Source organism: Balaenoptera borealis (genome assembly GCF_965194805.1).
Source record: "Balaenoptera borealis genome assembly, chromosome: 16".
Lineage (NCBI taxonomy): Eukaryota > Metazoa > Chordata > Mammalia > Artiodactyla > Balaenopteridae > Balaenoptera > Balaenoptera borealis.
Genome location: NC_138872.1, coordinates 81,912,435 through 81,933,913, shown reverse-complemented (window position 1 = coordinate 81,933,913; position 21,479 = coordinate 81,912,435). Strand labels below are relative to the sequence as shown.

Below are 21,479 nucleotides of genomic sequence, written 5' to 3'. Positions count from 1 at the left end.
AGAGCTCCACACTCACTGGGTGAGGCCCAGAGATTCTGTGGTGCAGCCAGGAGGAAGCATCCAGAAGGGGCAGAAGGCCCGGTGGGCTCAGCAAGACTGGAGTTCAAGTCCTGGACCCGCCACCTCAGAGTCCTGGACGTGGGGCAGGGCGTGTCGGAGCCCCGGTGTCCTCCTTGTAGAGTGTGAGGACAGAGGGCCCTGCAGATCCAGTCTTGCCTCTGTGGGTGGAGGCGTGGCCTCCAGAAGGCCCATCCTCTGGGTAGGTGGGAACCTGCGCCCACCCTCACCTCCTCACCTCAGGGAGGGTGTGAGACTGCACACAGGGAGCAGAGCAGGGCGGGAGGGGCCTGGTGGGCCTTGGTTCTACCTGGGGACTGAAGGGGGGCACTGCAGTGTCCCCTACCTGGAGAGAGAGAGACCACTAGCATGCTGGGTGCCCCTGGTGCCTGGGCTGGGGGCTGAGGCTTGACCACCAGCAGCTCCCTCCTCCTCCTCCTCCTCTCTAAGGGGCTGTAGCTGGGCAGGGACTCAGGGCCGTGGACCTCTCCCTGAAGGAGCCTGAACTGGTTCTGCTGTCGCCCCTTTCCCTGGGAGGAGAGAGACACTCCGAGAAGCAGGGAAAAGAAGAGAGAGACACACAGAGATACAGAGACTGACTCCTAAGGAGATGCCAAGGGGGTGGCAGAGGCAGGGAGCTGAGGGAGAGAGGCGAGGCCCCAGCTGGCACAGGTCAGGACCAGCCCCTCAGTGTGCAGAGGGGGGCAGGGAGCCCTAGATCATGGTTCCCTTTGCACTGACCACAGAGAGGCCCTTTTGCAATATAGGAAAAGAAGCCACATTGATAAAGGAGTGCCAGTCACGGCAGGGGTGGGCAGGTTTCAGGAAGGCCGCTACCCTCCTCAGTCCTCTGAAGGAGCCTGGTCGTCGCTCTCCTGGTGCTGAGATTCCCCGCAGGCGGCCCCTCCACAGGCCTCCCCTCTGGCCTTGAAGGCTCTGCTTGTCTTCTCATCCCGGGAGGAGGGCAAGGCCATGGGTCTGCCCTTGCTGCTGCCCCTGCTGCTGTCCCTGGCATCTCTGCAGGCAGGTGAGAGGCCGGGACTGTCCTGCCCTGCCCAGGGCCGCAGGGACCACCCCCCCAGGGAGGGGCTATGGCTGCGTGTCCGTAGAAGTGTCCCCTGGGGTAGCCGGCCAGGCCTCCCACCCCCAACAAACAAAGAGCTGGTCCCACAGTGCCGGGTCCCCCCAACCCCTCACCCTCCTCCCCGCCCCAAGCCTGGAGAGGGGCTCACCCAGGCCAGAGGGCCAGTCCTACCACCTGTCACACATCCCCTTGTAGGTGAGGGTGGCTGACGGTCTGGGGTCACCTTCAAAGTCTCTCCCTCTCCCTCCCTCCTCTAGGTCACTGGGCAGAACCCAATCCAAGCACTGACTTTGGGATGAACCAACCAAAGGAACTCTCAGCCCCCAAGGGTGGCTCCATCCACATCCCCTTCTCCTTCTATTACTCCTGGGCATCAGCCAAGGCTCCCAACGTGAGAATATTCTGGAGATGGAAACACTACTTTGGGGAGTTCATCTACAACACAACCCCGCCGTTCATCCACAAGGATTTCAAGGCCCGGCTCCTCCTGAACTGGACAAAGGGTGGGCACAGCGGCTCCCTCCAGATCTCGAAACTGCGGTGGGAGGATGAGTCCAGGTACTTCTGCCGGGTGGAGGTGGACACGCTGAGAAAAGGCAAGCAGACGTGGCAGTCCATCGAGGGAACCGCACTCACCGTCATCCCCAGTGAGTCCCGCTGTCCTGCCTGAGGCTCTTGGAGGCCACTGGGGTCTTGTCTCCCAGGCCTGGCCCAGGCCCCCTCTTCCTCTCTTCTCTCAAACTCCTCTCCTTGCCCCCTCTACTCCTCCCCAGGCCTCTATCAACCCCTTTTCACCTTAATCTTCCCAACCCTGGGCTGCCTCCCTTGCCCATCCTCCTCTCTGCCCTCCAGATCCAGCCCCCTCCCTCATCCTCAGCCTTCCACCCTCTGGGCTCCCAGCTATTCTCCTTTCTTGCTCCAAGCTGGGGCTGCACCCTCCCCTGCCCTCACCCCATGTCCTCCAGGTGACTTGACATCTTTGGGATGCGGCCGCCTCCCCTTTGTCATGTGTCCATGTGTGGAGGCTCAGCTACCCCATGTCTTGTCTCCCCACGGCCATGAGCTCAGCCCACACACACACACAATAGGTGTGTGGTGGCCACCAATGGTGGTCCGAGGCGTCCCGTGTCCCCATCACCTGTTTCCCATCTCCCCCTTCCTTCTGCTGCTCTGCTCCCCAGAACACGGCCCTCAACGCTCCCACCCCCACCCCATCTCTTTCCCATCTCCTCTTCCCCCCGCTTCCATCCTCTTTACCTCCTTGCCGCCCCCCACCTCTCCCTGTGTGCTTCTCGTCACACTGTCCCCGTTGTCCACCCTGATCTCGCTCCTCTGTCCTGGTCATGACGAGGCAGCAGCAGCGGTAACGGCAGCTCCCGCTGACTGTGCCCTGCGTCCCGGCTGGACACCTTGGCAGCATCAGCCCAGCTAAACCCCAGCTAACCTTCCCCACGACCCCGGTAACAGTCGGCCCTGCTGCCGTCCTCCTGTTACAGGAAGGGAGACCGAGGCTCGCACAGCAAACACCTGCCCGAAGTCACTCCTGGTGCAGGTGGGGTTTGACCCCAGTTTAACCCCAGAGCCTCTTCTCTTAACCATGAGCCGCTTGGCCTCAGCTACTGACCTGATCATCTCGTTTTGACTATTTTTCACCTAATAATGGACGTGTAGCATCAACGGATCTCCCTCTCTCATTCAGTGGGGCGTTGGAACTTGAACCTCAGTGTATCTGACTCCAGGGCAGAGGTGAGGGGTTCTCTCCCAGGCACAGGCAATAAAGGGGTGTGTTGTCTGTAGATTATTTTTTTGAAAATCGTCTACATTTGTTTGCTTTTTATAATCACTTGTGCTGGCAATTCTAAGCAGTATCAGTGATGAATTTCTGCTCCCAGCTGGGATGGACACTCCCCGTGTCTCCCCCTCGGAAAACCATTGCCCCTTCTTGACCACTATGCTGGTTTTAAAGCAAATAGATAGTGACTGACAACCTGAATTAAGCAAGACAGCCTTGGATTAATATTTCCTGCACCTCCTCCATATTTCCTTAAATGGCCTTTTTTGAGGGACTTCGTCTCTCCTTAAATCCCTCTTCTTCCTTTCCTAATTCTTCCTTCTTTTTCTCATTTCTGTGTTTCAGTCACATTTACTCTGAGTTTTTTCATCAGTAAGTTAATTTTTTTCAATTAATTCAATTAATTGGATGGTCATGCTCATTACTTTTTAAAAGATACAAGAAAGTAATAAAAAGAAATGTTTTAATCCCAGTGAAGTACCACCATGCAAAAAATCACACCAAAGGAATATCTGTAGCAAACATAACTCATAAGTTTGAGATTGGCTTATTAATTTTTTTTTACAAACGGTTTACTTTTCTAGCCAAATCTAATTATCTAATCTCATTTGTAGTTTTTCTCTTTTATTTCTAAGCCGAAAACCCCACATCCCACTAGGGGTGAAAATATTTTTTCCTAATTTTTGTAAGATTTGATTACTTCTCACAATAAAATTCTTCAACATAGTGAGAATTTATTTTGGTATATGGTGTGAGATAAAGAACTAAGTTGATCTTTATACCAAGAAACAAATCAGTTGTCCTTACTTCATTTATTGAATATTTTTTCTTTTTTCCATTGATTCATAGGCCTAGCTTTTAAGTTCTTTTGTAGAATAGCATCCATTTCTGGTCTGTCTATTCTGTTTCACTAGTCTGTGTTTTCTTATATTAGTACGACACTGTTTTAGTTATTATAACTTTATCATGTTTCAATGACTGTTAAGACTTTTTCCATCACAACCACATATTTCTTCCTCAAAAACTTTATTATTGTTGCCTGCCTATTCTTCCACATAAATGTTAGAATAAGTTTGCCAAGTACCTAGAAAAACGCTTATGTTGATTTTTTAAATAAGAATTGCATTAAACCTATAAAGCAATTGACAGAAACTGAAATCAGTACGATGTGCAATCTTCTCACTGAGGAAAGGGTCCTATTTTATATCCCTCAGTAAACCTTTGTAATGTTCTTCCAAAGATCATGTAAATGCCTCACAAGACTTTTTCCTATTCTCTACTTTTATTATTAATGTGCAACATTTGAAAAAATGTATACTTGTTATAATTTTCATTTTAAAAGTAATGCACAAATTCTGGCCAAGATGCTGGGTTATATGCCCATGTTTATCTCCACTCCCTCCCAAAATCTACTAAAATGACAGCAAAGGGAATTTTTTAAGACAAAAACCCACAAGGACAAAGTATTTGCAATCCAGGTGAACAAAAACAAAATTTGGGACGCTGGAAACAGAGAGACTAATGTAACTGGCTCAGGAGACCAGAGGAGTTAAACCCTAAGCCACCAGCAGGGACACCCAGAACGAAGGCGATTTACACTGCAAAACCCTTTAAAGGGTCCGGAATGGCAGCTCCTAGTACTCGTGAAACTGGGGGTGGAAGGGGGTCTGAAAACTAGAGGACTAGTTGAAACGTATTTAAGAAGCAGAGACACCTCCATACCCCCACCCAACACCCCAGCCAAAGAGTGGATATTTGCTTTCTACGATAATCCACAAGGAGTCTGGGGGGTGTACCCTGGGCCCTAACTGGTGACAAGGATTTAGTTCTTAAATCTGGAGATTTGGTGAACTGATGAGACCTTAAACAACTTGACCCCTGTGGGAGCCTCCCAGGATGCAGGTAGCCAGGCTGGTACCCACAACCCACCCACCAAGGGCAGAATATTAGGAGACTCTTCTCTGGGATATCTATCTGATGGGCCTGAAAAGATCTAGAAATCTAACAGATCACTCTACAGCCCACTAACTGACATGCCTTTTCTGCTATAACACACACAGCTTCCTGCATGCTGGGAGCCAAGGGGGTAAGGTGATTGGGGTCTCGGCCTTGCACCAAATCCCCTGCACTAAGGATTGTACCCTCACCTCAGCTGTGCCCAGGTTGCTTGAGGCTAGAGATGCTGTTTTAAAAATGATTGAACTAAACATTTAAAGAATGCTTTTCCCATGAAATGCAGAGAACAGAACAATCGGGGGGGGGGGGGAAGGGCATCTGGAAGAATCCAAAATAATGAAAGGAGATTAAAATTTTCAAATAACTATCATCCTCAGAAAGTTAAGGAATTTCATGTATATAACACAAAAGGGTGCTTTACAAAGGAGCTTCTGAAACAAAAAAAGAAGTCTCGGAAATTAGAGGTATACTAGCAAAGATGGAAAACTCAATAAATGATTGAAAGATGAAGTTTGTGGAAATATCTCAGAAGGTAGAAAAAAATTCAAAGATTTGGATATTGTAGTGGGTTGAACAGCAGCCCCCCAAAGGTCATGTCCACATCCTAATCCCCAGAACTTTATACTGAATAATGTGAATAATGCCTTATACTGTTGGAGATGTGATTCAGTTGAGGAATTTGAGATGAGATTATCTGGGATTATCTGAGTGGGCTCTAAATACTAATAAAAGTGTCCTCATAAGAGAGGGGCAGTGGGAGATTTGACACAGATGGAAGAGAAGGCAGTGTGACCACAGAGGCAGAGACTGTAATGAAGCAGCCACCAGAAGCTGGAAGAAGCAAGGAACAGGTTCCCCTTCAGGGCCTCCTGAGTGAGCGCAGCATGGCTGACACCTTGATTCCTGACTTCTGGCCTCCAGATCTGTGAGAGTAAACTTCTGTTGTTTAGAGTCACCTAGTTTGTGGCACTTTGTCATAGCAGCCATAGAAATATAATATAGGAGTTATAAGGAAGGATAAGAAAAATTGAGAATTGGTCCAAGAGTTCCAACCCCTGAATAATAGGAGTTTTAAAAACAAAGAAAAAAGAAGCCCGTGGGGAAGAAATTATCAACAAAATTACTCTAGAAATTTTCCAGAATGAAAGAACCCAGCAAAATGGATAAAAATAAAGAGACCAACCCTGGGGCACTGCAACATGAAATTTCAAAGCACCAGGGATAAAGGAAGATCCAATACATTTCCAAGGAGGAAATAAACTGGCCACATAAAGAGATTTAGGAATCAGAGCGGCTTGACTCTCTCAATAGCAATAGAGGAAGCTGGAAGACAGTGGTTGAATGTTGTGAAATTCCAAGGGAAAATTATTTCATTTATTCATTTAACAAATGAAATAACAAGTACTGACTGAGTCCCTATTATATGTCAGGTCCTAATCTGGGCACTGGGATAAAGCAGTTAAGACAAAACAAAATGAAAATGTCCTTAACAATGGAACTTACGCTTGAGAATACAACAAAAAAAGCAAACAAATTAATTCTGTGTGTCAGGTGGTGGTGAGAAGAGAAAAGCAGGAAAATGGAGCAGAATCTGTGGATAGAGGGGCTGGGGGTGCTGCTTTATTCAGATGGAACAGGGAAGGTCGTGGGGATATTAGCCAGAGTCCCGGCAGGAGGCAGCTGCTCAAACAGGGTAACTGAGGAGAGTTTTAAAGGGGGCACAGGGTAGGGAACCAGTCAGGGACAGTGAGACACCTGGGACCAGCCACAGGCCTAAGAAGCAGGGGAGGAAGTAGGTACTGGGACCCAGAGAGGAGCTGTGGCCTCTGGGGAGAGAGAGTCCACATGCCCGTGATGGTTAGTTCTGTGTCCACTTGACTGGATACCTACTAAGACATTATTTCTGCGTGTGTCTGTGAGGATGTTTCCAGAGGAGATTAGCAGTGGGTGGGCACCAGACAATCCCTTGAGGGCCTGAGTAGAACAAAAAAGTAGGGGAAGGACCAACTTGCTCTCCACTTGAGCTGGGGCATCCATCTTCTTCTGCACCCAGAGTTCAGAATTCGTGGTCTCGGGCTTTTGGAATCAGACTGGGACTTACACGATTGCCCCCGTAGTTCTCAGGCTTTTGGGTTTGGACTGGAACGACACCACCAGCTTTCTGAATCTTCCCCCTTGCAGATGGCAGAGTGTGGGACTTCTCAGCCATCATAATTGAAGAGGCAATCCCTCATATTAAAACTATTTCTCTCTGTATATCCTATTGGTTCCTGTTTCTCTGGAGAACACTGACTAATACAGTGCCCATTAGGGAGGGACCCAAGCGCTATGCCCTGACTCACTCCCCTCTCCCCCTGAGCCCACGGCTGGAGTCCACTAAGACCAGCCTCCAAAGGCACCAAGCAGGGTGGAGAAGAGCTGGGGAGGGATCTGGAGAAATGAGCAAAAAAATCTAGCCTAAGCACAGATGTGCAGGAAGTGAGGGAGAGGTCTGGAGAAGAAGGTTCCAGTCAAGAGGGAGCAACAAGGGCAAAGGCCGTGAGGTGGGACAAGCGTGTCTGCAGCAGAGGAAGAGGTTGAGGGTGGCAGGAGGTGAGGGCAGAACAGGCAGGTTTCGGGTGGCTTTGAAAGCCAAGGAGAGAGCTTTTTTTTTTTTTTTAAATATTTACTTATTTATTTATTTTTGGCTGTGTTGGGTCTTCGTTTCCGCGCGAGGGCTTTCTCTATGCGGCAAGCAGGGGCCACTCTTCATCGCGGTGCGCGGGCCTCTCACTATCGCGGCCTCTCTTGTTGCGGAGCACAGGCTCCAGATGCGCAGGCTCAGTAGTTGTGGCTCACGGGCCCAGCTGCTCCGCGGCGTGTGGGATCCTCCCAGACCAGGGCTCGAACCCGTGTCCCCTGCATTGGCAGGCAGATTCTCAACCACTGCGCCACCAGGGAAGCCCAAGGAAAGAGCTTTGACTCCAAGAGTGATGGGAGCAGGTGAGGGTTTCCTGCAAAGGAGCACCGTGATTGGATTTACAATGTAGAAGTGTCCCTCCGGCTGTTGTGTGGAGAATAAGACTGCACAGATGACCAAGGTCAAAGCGGGAAAAGGTGAGAGATGGTGAGGCTTGATTAGGGTGACAGCCAGGGCAGGTGAGAAGTTGCCAGATGCTGGTTATATTCTGAAGACAGAGCAGACAGGATTTGCAGATGATGGGAGAAGAGAAAGAACGAAGTAAGGATGACTCTATGGCCTTTGGCCTGAGCATCTTGAAGGATGGCGTTCCATTTACTGAGAGGGGGAGCTGAGGGAAGAACAGTTTGAGAAGAAATGAAGAGCTCTGTTTTGAACATCTTAAATTTGAGATGTTACCAGACAAACAAGAGGTGTGAGGAGGCCGTGAGATATATATGACTCCAAGTGCAGGGGGAGAGATGGCTGGATGTGTAAGTTCAGGAGTTTTCTGCGTATGGCTGGTGGTTAATGCCATAGGGCAGGATGAGATTATCTGGGAAGTGAGTGTAGAGAGAGGAGGTCCCAGAACCGAACCCTGATGGTTACAGGTGGGAAGACAAGGAGGAATCAACAAAGAAAACTGAGATGGAGCTGCTAGCGAGGGAGGAGAAGAACAAAGAGAGATGGTGTCCCAGATGCCACGTGAAGAACATGTTTCATGAAAGGGAGAATATCAAACGCTGAGATGTTGAGTAAGTTGAAGAAAAGGGGATGTAAGAGATCTAAATTCTGGATTTCAATAGTAGGAAGGACTAGATACTACCTAAAACAACAAGATCAAACAATAGCAGTAAAAGCCAGTGACTTAGAAATATGAGGTTAATGCCAAAAAATAGCTAAAGTTGCTGAAAGTAGTTCCATCTGGGGAGTGGGAAAGGAGTGAGAAGGCTTATGCAGAGGGTGCTGTTTTTAAAACCTGTAGGGAATTTGTTGATTCTTTAAATTATGTGCCTATACAACTTATATAAAAATAAATATTACGTTTTAAAAATAATAAAAGTACTGGAAATACATACTTGTGAATAGTTTTAAAAATGGTCACACAGAGGGAATCAAATGAAAAACAAGTTCCTCTCTCCACTTTATGTCTCAGCCATTACCTCTTTCTGCAGAAATGTTCTCTCTACAGATGTAGATATAGTTACAGATATATAGAGATGGAACACAATAGAATCAAACTGCATACTTTTCTGCTCTTCAGCTTGCTATGTTTACTTCATGGACCTCAAGTATCTTTCCACTTCAACACATATACATCTACACCTATCTTTTTATTTTTTTAATTTTTTTAAACATCTTTATTGGAGTATAATTGCTTTACAACGGTGTGTTAGTTTCTGCTGTGTAACAAAGTGAATCAGCTATACATTTACATACATCCCCGTATCTCCTCCCTCTCGTGTCTCCCTCCCACCCTCCCTATCCCACCCCTCTAGGTGGACACAAAGCACCGAGCTGATCTCCCTGTGCTATGCGGCTGCTTCCCACTAGCTATCTGTTTTACATTTGGTAGTGTATATATGTCCATGCCACTCTCTTAGTCCCAGCTTACCCTTCCCCCTCCCCATGTCCTCCAGTCCGTTCTCTATGTCTGCATCTTTATTCCTGTCCTGCCCCTAGGTTCTTCAGAACCTTTTTTTTTTTTTAGATTCCATATATATGTGTTAGCATATGGTATTTGTTTTTCTCTGACTTACTTCACTCTATATGACCGTCTCTAGGTCCATCCACCTCACTACAAATAACTGTTCCGTTTCTTTTTATGGCTGAGTAATATTCCATTGTATATATGTGCCACATCTTCTTTATCCATTCATCTGTCGATGGACGTTTAGGTTGCTTCCACGTCCTGGCTATTGTAAATAGAGCTGCAGTGAACATTGTGGTACATGACTCTTTTTGAATTATGGTTTTCTCAGGGGATATGTCCAGTAGTGGGATTGCTGGGACATATGGTAGTTCTATTTTTAGTTTTTAGAGGAACCTCCATACTGTTCTCCATAGTGGCTGTATCAATTTACATTCCCACCAACAGTGCAAGAGGGTTCCCTTTTCTCCACACCCTCTCCAGCATTTATTGTTTCTAGATTTTTTGATGATGGCCATTCTGACTGGTGTGAGGAGATATCTCATTGTAGTTCTGACTTGCATTTCTCTAACAATTAGTGATGTTGAGCATCCTTTCATGTGTTTGTTGGCAATCTGTATACCTTCTTTGGAGAAATGTCTATTTAGGTCTCCTGCCCATTTTTGGATTGGGTTGTTTTTTTGATATTGATCTGCATGAGCTGCTTGTATATTTTGGAGATTAATCCTTCGTCAGTTGCTTCATTTGCAAATATTTTCTCCCATTCTGAGGGTTGTCTTTTCGTCTCATTTATGGTTTCCTTTGCTGTGCAAAAGCTTTTAAGTTTAATTAGGTCCCATTTGTTTATTTTTGTTTTTATTTCCATTTCTCTAGGAGGTGAGTCAAAAAGGATCTTGCTGTGACTTATGTCATGGAGTGTTCTGCCTATGTTTTCCTCTAAGAATTTTATAGTGTCTGGCCTTACATTTAGGTCTTTAATCCATTTTGAGTTTATTTTTGAGTATGGTGTTAGGGAGTGTTCTAATTTCATTCTTTTACATGTAGCTGTCCAGTTTTCCCAGCACCACTTATTGAAGAGACTGTCTTTTCTCCATTGTATATCCTTGTGTGTAGGAACTAAAGTTCAATACATATTAATTTAACCGTAATAATATATTTCCAATATACATTAGGTGCTTTACAGATGTTTTCTCACTTATTAAGACAATCATGTAAAATGACAAATACTGTTTGAATCCACTTCTATGAGGTACCTGGAGTAGTCAAATGCTTAGAGTCAGAAAGTAGAATGGTGAGTGCCAGGGGCTGGGGAAAGGGGGAATGGGGAGTTGGTGTTTAATGGGGACCGAGTTTCAGTTTGGAAAGATGAAAAATTTCGGAAGATGGATGGTGGTGATGGTTGCACGATAATGTGAATGCACTTGATGTCACTGAACTATACACTTAAATATGGTTAAAATGGTAAATCTGTGTTACATGTATTTTACCACAGTAATTTTTTTTTGATCCTGTGACTTAGTTGTCCCTATTTGTAGGTGATGAAATGAGGTTCTGAGCTCACAGCACTGATCAGTGGTAGGGTCAGGATTTAAACAGAGTGATGAGGATTCAAAGCTTCCAGCATCTGCCTTTGTTACTCCCCTCCCTGTGGGAGAGCTTCAGAGACTTGCTCCCCCCCTCCACATTCCCCAAACTAGGGAACAAGACGTGACAGCTTCATCCAGATACCTCCAGCCCTTTAGTGAAGAATTTGCATATTTCTCATGTCTTCCCAGCCACCAAGACAACAATTCAAGGCCCCACCACCACCATCACCACCACAGCTGGCCTCAGGGTCCCAGAGAGCAAAAGGAGTTCATGGTCTTGGCCCTTGAGTACTGAAGCTACAGTCAGTCGGGTTGGCACTGGCCAGCGTTGTGCTCATAACTGCAATTGTGGGACTGATTGTGTACCTCAGGTGGAAGAGAAGCAAAGGTAAGTGGTCTGGGACCCCCAATCTCTCCCCAAGATTCCCAGCTGGGTGTTTCTCAGAACCCTCCTGCATCAGAATGACCACAGGTGCCCATTAAAAATGCAGATCCCTGCTGGGCTTGAGATCTGAGCTTGGGAATCTGCATTTTTAATGGTCTCCTCAGGTGGTATTTGTGTGTCAAGTTTGGGAACCACGGCTCAAGACCAATCCCTCTCCACAAATCTGATCGTTTCCAGTTCTTTTCATTTGACTTAATCATTTCTCATTTGTCCCCACCTTTTGGTGCAAGGGTAGGGATGGTCTGCCCTGGGAAATTTAAGGAGAGAACAGAAGGGACAGGAAGGTGGCTCCACTCAGCAAGCACTGGTTGGACACCCATTTTCCAGGGTCTGGGTTATAACTGGAGATGCAAAAGTAAGTAAAGCATAGGCCCTGCTTTCAAGGAACTGGGGGATAGGAGGATATGGGGAAGACAGTTGCCTCAAGGGCTAATGGCCTCATTTGCAAAGAGCTATGGTAGGTTGGGAGGAAGGAGGGGTAATCAAGGAGGACTTCCCAGAGGAAATGACACCTGCAAAAAGTCTCAAAGAATGAAAAAGAATTAGGCAGGTGGTGAGGGTGCTGTAGAGGTCACTGTCCTTCCAGGGGAAGGAAACCATGCTGGCAACTCTAAGTAGCTCACAGCTGTGGAGGAGGCAGGAGGTGAGAGAAGAAGACCTTGGAAATCACACCCCAGAGCCTCTGATCCCAGCGGCAATGTGATAAAGCAATGTGGCAACCTCAGCTTGGCCTTGCACATACAGAGTCTGCAGTGGAAGGGCCAGAGGTGGGCCAGGCTGGGGTCACTCTAAAATTGTTATTTTAGCTCTGCAGAGCAAAAACCACAGTGGTTGTGTCCTGAGAGTGAGGATGAAGGTTCAAGATGTAGAGAAAATGTGACATAGTCACTGAGGAAATGCAAGATGGTATCTGAGGATCAACTCAGATGAGAAGCCATAAATCTGTACAAGCATCATTGCACATGACTATGGTTTTTTTCAGCAGTATTCAAGCATGCAGGTTTAGAAACCTTTAGGAATTGCTGATTAAAAGTTCTGTTCAGGGAATTCCCTGGCGGTCCAGTGGTTGGACCCTGTACTTTCACTGCCGAGGGCCTGGGTTCGATCCCTGGTTGGGGAACCAAGATCCCGCAAGCCGTGCCACGGCCAAAAAAAAAAAGTTGTGTTTAGCTGCTAGCATCAGAGAACAGAAGTAACAGTGGGTTAAGTAACACAGAGGGTTATTTTTTTCCTCATCTAAAAGGATCTGGAGCCAGAAAGCAGAGGACACCGTCCTTAGGCTCTCAGGCTCCCACCTTTCTGCTCACTGTGCTGGATACTGACTTCTATCCTGGAGGCTGCTTTATGGTGCAAGATGGCTGCTAGGACTCCAGGCATTATTTGTGAATCTAAACAGGAAACAGGATGTAGGAGGAAAGGACAAAAAGACTATGACCCAGCTGTCTGTCCTCCTTTTAAAGAGCCTTCCTGAAAGTCCTACCTACAACTTCCCCTTATATCTCACTGGCTATATTTAGTCATAGGTCCCACATCTATCTGTAGGGAGGCACACTGCCACTCCAAATAAAATCAAAGTTCTGTAACTGAATAAGAAGAAGCAAGTGGATATTGAGAGAAGCAAACAGCATTCCCTGCCTTAGGACACATCCAGGACTGAAGATGTGTCAGCAAGTGTGGCAGAAGGACAGGGGAACACAGGAGGTCAAGGAGCCAGTGAGAGGGCAGAGATGGAGAGTAGAGGGCTCAGCAGGGAGCCTGGATAACCTGAAAGAAAGTGGATCATCAAGAGACAAGAGTTAGTGAGGTTAAGCACAGGTACAGAGGGATGATGACAAAAGAGAGCTGGAAGGAAAGACAGTAGTAGCATAAAAATGATACTAGCATTTACTAGGTCAGAGGTCTCAGCTCGAGTGATTAAAAAAAATAAAAGGCCCAGGGTGTGGCTGAGTGGAGCAGAGGTCACTGGAGCTGGGGGAAGTGGGCAAGTCCAATGTGTTCAGAAGGTGAAGGGGCGCAGGGTGCAGGGAAGAGCTGCTCTCCTGATGGGTGTTGAGGACAAGGCAGGACAGGTGTGGGCAGCCTCAGGGTGCCTGCTGGGTGCAGGCTCAGGTCCCAGCCCTTCCCAGGTGGGTTTCAGCCGAGCTGCTTCGCTGCTCTGGTCTCTCCAAGGATGAGCTCAGGGTGGGACGGGGCAGAGAAGGCAGGCAGGAGACCGGCCTCCATGGATGACACATTGACACACTGTTGGTCCCCCTACAGGTCTGCAGACTAAAGCCAGAACCCCAGCCAGGTGAGCGCTTCTCCTCCAAGGGGCGAGGGGGGTGCTGTTTTGTGAAGCAGGAAGTTTCCTTCTGAGAACAGCACTAGGGAGCCTTTCACAGCCCCTCCCCGACTGGACTCTCCATCCACACCCTCCCAAGTCCCCTAACAGGCCAGGCGCTTCACTTCCGGAGGCTCCAGCTCTTTAAAAAATCGAGAACAGTGGACCAGCACTTTCTCTGATTCTTTCCCGGAACATCTCCCTCTGTCTTTCTCTGGCTCCCCCTTTCCTCCTTCATCCCCAGTTCATCCTGGCTTCTCTCCACCTCATCCTTCCTGAACACACCTACCACCTCCACGTTCTGTCCTCTTTCTTGCTCCTCATCCAATCTGTCCTTTTCCCCTGTGACGTGCGCGACCTCCAGCTGCTCCGCCCTCTGTCTTTTCTCAGAGCAACTTCCCTCCCGGCTCCCAGCCTGGCTCCCTCTCCTGGGGCCCCAGCTCCTCTTCCTTTCCTGCGCTCTCACCCTCCTCATGGCCCCCCTCTTTCCTTCCTCCATCTTTCCTTCCACTTCCAGGCTTTTCCTTCTCGCAGCCCCTCCCTCCTTTCTCTCCCTCCTGACTCTTGACAGCTGCCCTCCTCGGACCCCTCCCCATGGCGATGGCGTCTCCTCTGGGGACCAAGGCCTGAGCACCGCCCAGGGGACCTGAGATTAGCTTCCTGGTTCTCATGTTCCAGTTTTAAGTGAGGCGCTGCGGCAGAGAGGACAGGAGCTCCCCCTCCTGCTTCTCCTCCCTGTGCCCCTGCAGTAAAGCCGCTTCTCCAGAACAATCCACCTCAGTCAGTACTCAGGGACAGAGCTACACCGCAAATGACCCCTCAACCCCATCCAGGCGGCCTCCTTCTGAGAGCCTCAAACCTCTGCCTTCATCTTCCGAGTGCGGCCGGGCAGGTCACAGAGCCCCCACCAAGAGAACCAGCCCGATGCAGGTGGTAACTCTTTTCTGTCCAGCCTCTGACACATCGCCCCCCTCCTGTTCCCACACAGGGGATCCTTCCAAAACCCGGAGGAGAAATACGAGAACATTGGGAATAAAGGTAGGTCCTGCCACCATCATCCCCGCTCTCCACCTGGGCCTTCCTTCCTCCCCACACACCCCCTCCCCACACACGTGCCCTCAGCATCCTCCTCTCTCCCCTGCCTCACCCACCCTCCCCCAGACCCTGTTCCTGACCTAAAGATGACCTCACTACTGGAGCCCCCTGCCCACTTCTCTACCCTTGCTGCCAGGCCACCTAACCCTGGCACATCTTGATTTTTTCTAGGACAACATACAGGCCCCAAGCTGGACACCAAGGTAAGCGGCTCAGATTAGGTCCTGAAAGAATTAAAGGGAAGTTTGGAGAAGGTGGGGTGGAAGAACAGAGGGACTGTGGTTTCGGCAGGGCATCAGCTGTGGGATTGCGGCTCTGAGATGGGACAGCTCCCCCTCTGCTGCCTAACCCCCTCCCCTTTCCATTCTCCCCCAGGATGACGACATCTTCTATGCCTCCCTCGCCCTCTCCAACTTGACCTCACCAGCAGCGCCTCCCCACCCACCTCCCCAAGAGGGCCCCCAGGAGGGAGACGCTATACTCTGTCTTAAAGGCCTAAGGAGTGGGACTGAGTGAGGACCTGCTTAGAGTCAGCTGCACACAGGGATCTCAGTTCCTCATAATCACCCTGGACAGACACAGACGACTCAGAAGCCAGCAGGTGTTGAAGGCCACCAAGGACCTGAGAGACACACAGCCACCTGCTCCAGTTCCCTCTTCAACTTCCTAGCCCTTGACCACAAAAATAAAAGTCCCTGTACAATTTGCCTGAATGCATCTAAGGAGAAAGCTGACATCACCTTCAACTTCTGTCCTTCTTGCCATAAATGAACCATAATAGATAGCTCACACCCAGATCCCTCCCCTAGTCCTTTTGTTCAGTGACTGCCTCAGGCCAGGGACCAATAAATCCCCAAACACTGGTAGTCAGTCCGGAAGCGAAGGTTTGTCCCCCTACTTTAACCATTCTACTTTCCTTAGGAAGATAACTAGCATGCATTGTGTCAGTGCCTTACGTGCATCACCTCATTTCAGCATCATCAAGCACCCTACATGGCACTGGAGGTACCATCTGAGGCAGGATAACAAGACCCAGAATGGTTACGGTGCTTTTCCCAAGGCCATGTAGCTAATAGGAGGCTGAGGCAAGATTTGAACCCAGACCTGCCCTTCTCAGTGTCCTTCTCCCAGGACTCTGGTGTCATCACCTTCCCAGATCCCTATACTGACAGGCCTCCCACCAGAAAGCACCATGGGCCACAGTGACACGGAGGAGGAGGGAGAGAAGCCAAAAGAAAGCAAGTGGTTGAGACGAACCAAACCAACTAAACCAGTAACCTGGTTTATTAACATAAACTGCACAACTCTGACCTTAGCCAACCAACCTCACAGCCAATGAACAAGCCCAACATTTATCAGCTTCTCGGGGCTCCTCTGAGAGGCTCTGCCTCCTGCTCCCACAGAAGGGATGAGAAAGCAGGAAGGCGGTGCGAGCCCACAGCTATTCCTCACAGGAGGCCACGGCAAGCCCCCCCGCGTCGTCTCTGTGCTGTGGCTCCGCCCTCTGCTCCGGCTCTTCTCCAACATCCGCCATGAGCTGCTCCAGGTCCAGGTCGCTGGAGGCTCCATCGTCAGAGGGGACACTTCCAGCCTCCTGAGGCCGCGGCTCCTGGGGTGCAGGCCCTTCTTTCCCCACCATGGGACAGGCCCCGGGAGGAGCTGGTGGGGTCAGGACCTCTGGCACTATTCTAGCTTCTTTTTCCTCAGATGAGTCACTTACTGGGGCCTTGCTTTGGGGAGCTTTAAATTTTTTCTTAGGGCCTAAATGAAAAAGTGATAAAACTGAGAGCCTTATTGGGTCATCTGTCCTCACCTTTTACAAGTCAAACTCCTAAATTTCTATTACCTAAACAATCTCTGGAAAAGATGACCTTTCTTAATAGAAAGAAAATGGGGTTTGGAGTCAGAAAGACTTGGATCCACAGGCTAGACATGGGTCTTGAGCAAACTTTATAAACCCTTTAAACCTCAGTCTCCTTATCTTTAAAATGGCAAATTTCCAGTCACAGAGATACTGAAAGAATTAAAGAGAACAAGTATAGAAGTATCTATCTAGCCGGCCCACAGAAATATCAAAAAATGTTAATTCCCACCTCCTTACCATTCTCTTATCCCTGAATGTCCCTGAATCAAATCAAATAATAACCACCAAATGTTTCTACAGTGTGTGCTGTGTTCTACAGTTTGGATGACACCCTTTTGGCCAAACTTTTTTTTTTTAAGTAATGAAAAGCTGTGAAATTGTTAAAAAATGATCAAAGGAGGAAAAATGCAGACATGAACCTCATTTCCCCAGTTTTCCCCAAGTCTTGAGCCTTACCTGGCTGCTCAGGTTCTGAATTCCCATGCCCTTTTTTCCCTCCCATTATGGGTAAAGGTGGAGGTGCAGATTCATTTCCCAGAGATCTCTTCATTGTCTTCCTTTGCGGGGTCCCATCTCGTCCATGTGCTCCACCTGCATCACCCCCAACCCCCAACCGTGAAGGACACTGGTTTATTTCTCACTGAGTGACAGTATGGCTAGGGTCCATAGACTCCCCACATTTGGTCTCCGCCTTGCATCTTCTGCTCATTTTCAATCTAGTGAGTCCTCTTGGTTCCTTTCTTTTCCCCAAATATTTCTTTTATTTTTCCCCCGGGTCTTCTTCTCTTTACAGTTCACCTCAGAACCCGCCTCCTCCAAGAAGTCATCCTTCTTGGCTAAGAATTTAAAACATTCATTCCACCTTTAACCTAAGATTTTATAATTCAACTCACAGAAGTGAGAAGGCTACAGCTTCCCTGACGACATTAGCATGAGTCTTGCTCATTTTCTCAGGTTCTGGAGCTGAGACGTCAGTAAGGCCCAGCCACATGCAGACTCTCCCACTCTGCTTCTGCCTTGCCTTAACTGTACTACATGCCTCATTTCCAGCTGACTTGCTTACCTCTTTCCTTGGGTTTTTTGGTCTGAATTTTGGCTGGCTTGGGACCCGGCAAAGTTGGATCCTGAGAAAAATAAGGAGAGAAAAATAAGAAAATATAAATGAAGTCACATAATTGTGATTTAATAGAGTGGGATGCTACAGAAATGATGAGTGCACTTAAGGGAGTTCAAATTAGGTTCTGTGAGTCTGATACAATTTAAATCAATGACAGCACTTCCCTGGTGGCGCAGTGGTTAAGAATCCACCTGCCAATGCAGGGGACACGGGTTTGAGCCCTGGTCCAGGAAGATCCCACATGCTGCGGAGCAGCTAAGCCCGTGTGCCACAACTACTGAGCCTGTGCTCTAAAACCCACATGCCACAACTACTGAAGCCCACGTGCCTAGAGCCCGTGCTCCAAAACAAGAGAAGCCACTGCAATGAGAAGCCCGTGCACCTCAATGAAGAGTAGCCCCCCTCACTGCAACTAGAGAAGCCCCCACACAGCAATGAAGACCCAACGCAGCCGAAAATAAATAAATAAAAAATTTTTAAATGTTTAAAAATAAATAAATAAATGACAACAGAGATAAAAATGTTCATCCTTCCCATTCTATTTGTTATTAGTCAATGCAAGGCTTTATGCACGAGAGAAGGAAATAAAATTAGGCCACAAACATGATAAAAACTGGTAAATTAAAAATTAAAAGAGAAAGTGAAAAATCTACATTTCAGAGCTTCTAGTTTCCAGATCTACACACAAGGAGCTTGGAAGCTGTAACTGTGTTCTAACAACTAAAAAGCTGAACAGACTGAAATACCAATAACTCTTCTTAGATCCATAAGAACGGTGAGGACACAGGGAAAACCTCTGCCCTCAAAACTGAAGATACACAGGCAAATACAGGGAGTCATGCTTATCAGAACATACACTCACAAGCAGAAATCCACCAAGAGAACTAGTGTCAGGATAGGAAAACCTCAACAGTAATAAAGGAATTGCTCAGTGTGGACAAGTCTGAGAGTTAAAAACTCCAGGGATACCCAGTCATGGGGGACTTCCAGACTTTTTGTGAGTTTTACATCCAGGAGCTCAACCAGATTCTCACAGAAAATATCAAAGAAAAACTCCTTCATGCTTCCAGCAGGGAGAGAGGGAAAGAACCATTTTGAAATATACCAGAGCATTCTGTTCTTCTTAACAAAACCTACCCTCAGGAGAAACCAGTTAACCAGAGCCTAACCTACTAGGGTGTTAACAGAGCCTAACTGTCCTGGGGGTAGCGAAACACCCAACTTCAGCCCACTCTAATCATCCTGTCCCACCTAAGGGGGTGGGAAAAAACTAAGAAACACTGCGAAGTTCACAGTCCAGAGGCATAAGTTCATTAATAGACTTAGACCCAATCACAGGATATAGAACACTTCCCCTCCCCTGACACCTTACCACCACATTACTAAAGGTATATTTACAGCAGTACTTTTTACCTGGTACATCATATCTGGCAATCAAGAAAAAAACTACAAGGCATATCAAATGGCAAAAACACAACCTGAAGAGACAGAGCAAGTATCAAAACCAGGGGCTTCCCTGGTGGCACAGTGGTTAAGAATCCGCCTGCCAATGCAGGGAACACAGGTTCAAGCCCTGGTCCGGGAAGATCCCACATGCTACAGAGCAACTAAGCCCGTGAGCCACAACTACTGAGCCTGCGCTCTAGAGTCCACGAGCCACAACTACTGAGCCTGCGTTCCGCAACTACTGAAGCCCGTGCGCCTAGAGCCTGTGCTCCGCAACAAGAGAAGCCACTGCAATGAGAAGCCTGCACACTGCAACAAAGAGTAGCCCCCGCTCCCTGCAACTAGAGAAAGCCCGCGTGCAGCAATGAAGACTCAACGCAGCCAAAAATAAATAAATAAATTTTAAAAAAAATTATCAAAACCAAACATGCTAGAGAATTATCAGATTGGAAATTTAAAGCAAATATGATTAACATGCAAAGGGCTCTAAAGGATAAAGTAGACAGCATTCAAGAACAGATGAGCAATGTAAGCAAAGAGATGGAAATCCTAAGAAAGAATCAAAAGGAAATGCTGGGGATCAAAAACACTGTAACTAAAATGAAGAATGCCTTTGACGGGCTTACTGGTAGACTGGTCACAGCTGAGGAAAGAATCTCTGAACTTGAGGATATCTCAAAAGAAACCTTCAAAACTGAAAATCAAAGAGAACAAAGACTGGAAAAAAGAATGCAATATCCAAAGATTGTAGGATGACTACAGAATGTATAGACATGTGTAATGGGAATACCAGAAGGAGAAGAAAAAGAGAAATATTGAAAACAATAATGACTGAGAATTTCCCAAATTAATGTCAGACACCAAACCACAGATCCAGGAAGCTCAGAGAACACCAAGAAGGATAAATGCCAAACAGCCACACCAAGGCATATTATTTTCAAACTACAGAAAATTAAAGTCCTGAAAGAAGCCAAAGGAAAAAAAAAATCTTACCTGATATGCTAAGGAAGGGGAGAAAATGGAATCATATAAAAGCTCAATCAAAACCACAAAAGGCAGAAAAAGAATGGAAGACAAAAGTAAGAAGAAAGAACAAGGGCAACAAATAAAAAACAGTAACAAATATTGTAGATAATAATCCAACTGTATTAATAATTACTGTGAATATCAACAGTCTAAATGCCTGTCTAAAATGACCAATTAAAAGACACAGATTGTCTGAATGGATCAAAAAAAGAAGATCCAACTATATATTGCCTACAAGAACCCCACTTAAAATATAAAGACACAGGGCTTCCCTGGTGGCGCAGTGGTTGAGAATCTGCCTGCCAATGCAGGGGACACGGTTCGAGCCCTGGTCTGGGAAGAGCCCACATGCCGCGGAGCAACTAGGCCCGTGAGCCACAATTACTGAGCCTGCGCGTCTGGAGCCTGTGCTCCGCAACAAGAGAGGCCGCGATGGTGAGAGGCCCCGCGCACCGCGATGAAGAGTGGCCCCCGCTTGCCGCAACTGGAGAAAGCCCTCGCACAGAAACGAGGACCCAACACAGCCATAACTAAATACATAAATAAAAATTAAAAAAACTTAAAAAAAAATATATAAAGACACATATAGATTGTAAAAGTAAATGGATGAGGAAAAATATACCATGCTAACACTAATCAAAAGAAAGCAGGAGTAGCTGTATGTTAATTTCAGACAGAGCAGACTTCAAAGCAAGTAAAGTTATCAGGGATAAAAAAGGGCATTACATAATGATAAAGGGGTTAGTTCTCCAAGAACACATAACAATCCTTAAAGTGTATGCACCTAACAAGAGAACACCAAACTACATGAGGCAAAAACTGACAGAACTGCAAAGAGAAATAGTTGATTCCACTATCATAGCTGGAAATTTCAACAACCCTCTATCAGAAATGAACAGGTTCAGCAGGTAGAAAATCAGTGAGGACACAGTTGAACTCAACGACACCATCAATCAACTAGATATAACTGGCATCTATAGACTACTTTATCCAACAACAGCAGAATACACATTCTTCTCAAGCTCACATGGAGCACTCACCAAGACTGACCACTGGGCCATAAAATACAAATTAACAACTCTAAAAGAAGAGAAATCAGGGG

General features: G+C 47.3%; 2 protein-coding genes across 12 annotated transcripts in view; one reads left to right on the top strand and one right to left on the bottom strand.

Annotated features, from left to right (window-relative positions):
• The first annotated feature begins 586 nt into the window (after positions 1-586).
• Positions 587-15,631, top strand: PILRA (paired immunoglobin like type 2 receptor alpha). The gene is given in 9 exon segments (XM_082361665.1): positions 587-1,084; positions 1,399-1,788; positions 11,254-11,369; positions 11,371-11,452; positions 13,769-13,799; positions 14,818-14,867; positions 15,096-15,127; positions 15,300-15,392; positions 15,394-15,631. Coding segments are annotated over 9 exon segments (879 nt in total). The 5' UTR covers positions 587-1,029; the 3' UTR covers positions 15,424-15,631.
• Positions 15,632-16,183: 552 nt separating this feature from the next.
• Positions 16,184-21,479, bottom strand: part of ZCWPW1 (zinc finger CW-type and PWWP domain containing 1) — a 31,222-nt gene continuing 25,926 nt past the window's right edge. For 10 of the 11 annotated variants that reach the window (XM_082361658.1, XM_082361654.1, XM_082361662.1 and 7 more), the window contains 3 exons: positions 17,852-17,912; positions 17,245-17,379; positions 16,184-16,685 (listed from right to left, as the gene is read on the bottom strand). In XM_082361658.1, coding sequence (XP_082217784.1) covers positions 16,366-16,685; positions 17,245-17,379; positions 17,852-17,912 — 516 coding nt within the window. In that variant the 3' untranslated portion in view covers positions 16,184-16,365. The remainder of the gene's footprint in view (positions 16,686-17,244; positions 17,380-17,851; positions 17,913-21,479) is intronic. The other variant, XM_082361664.1, reaches the window with a different exon arrangement.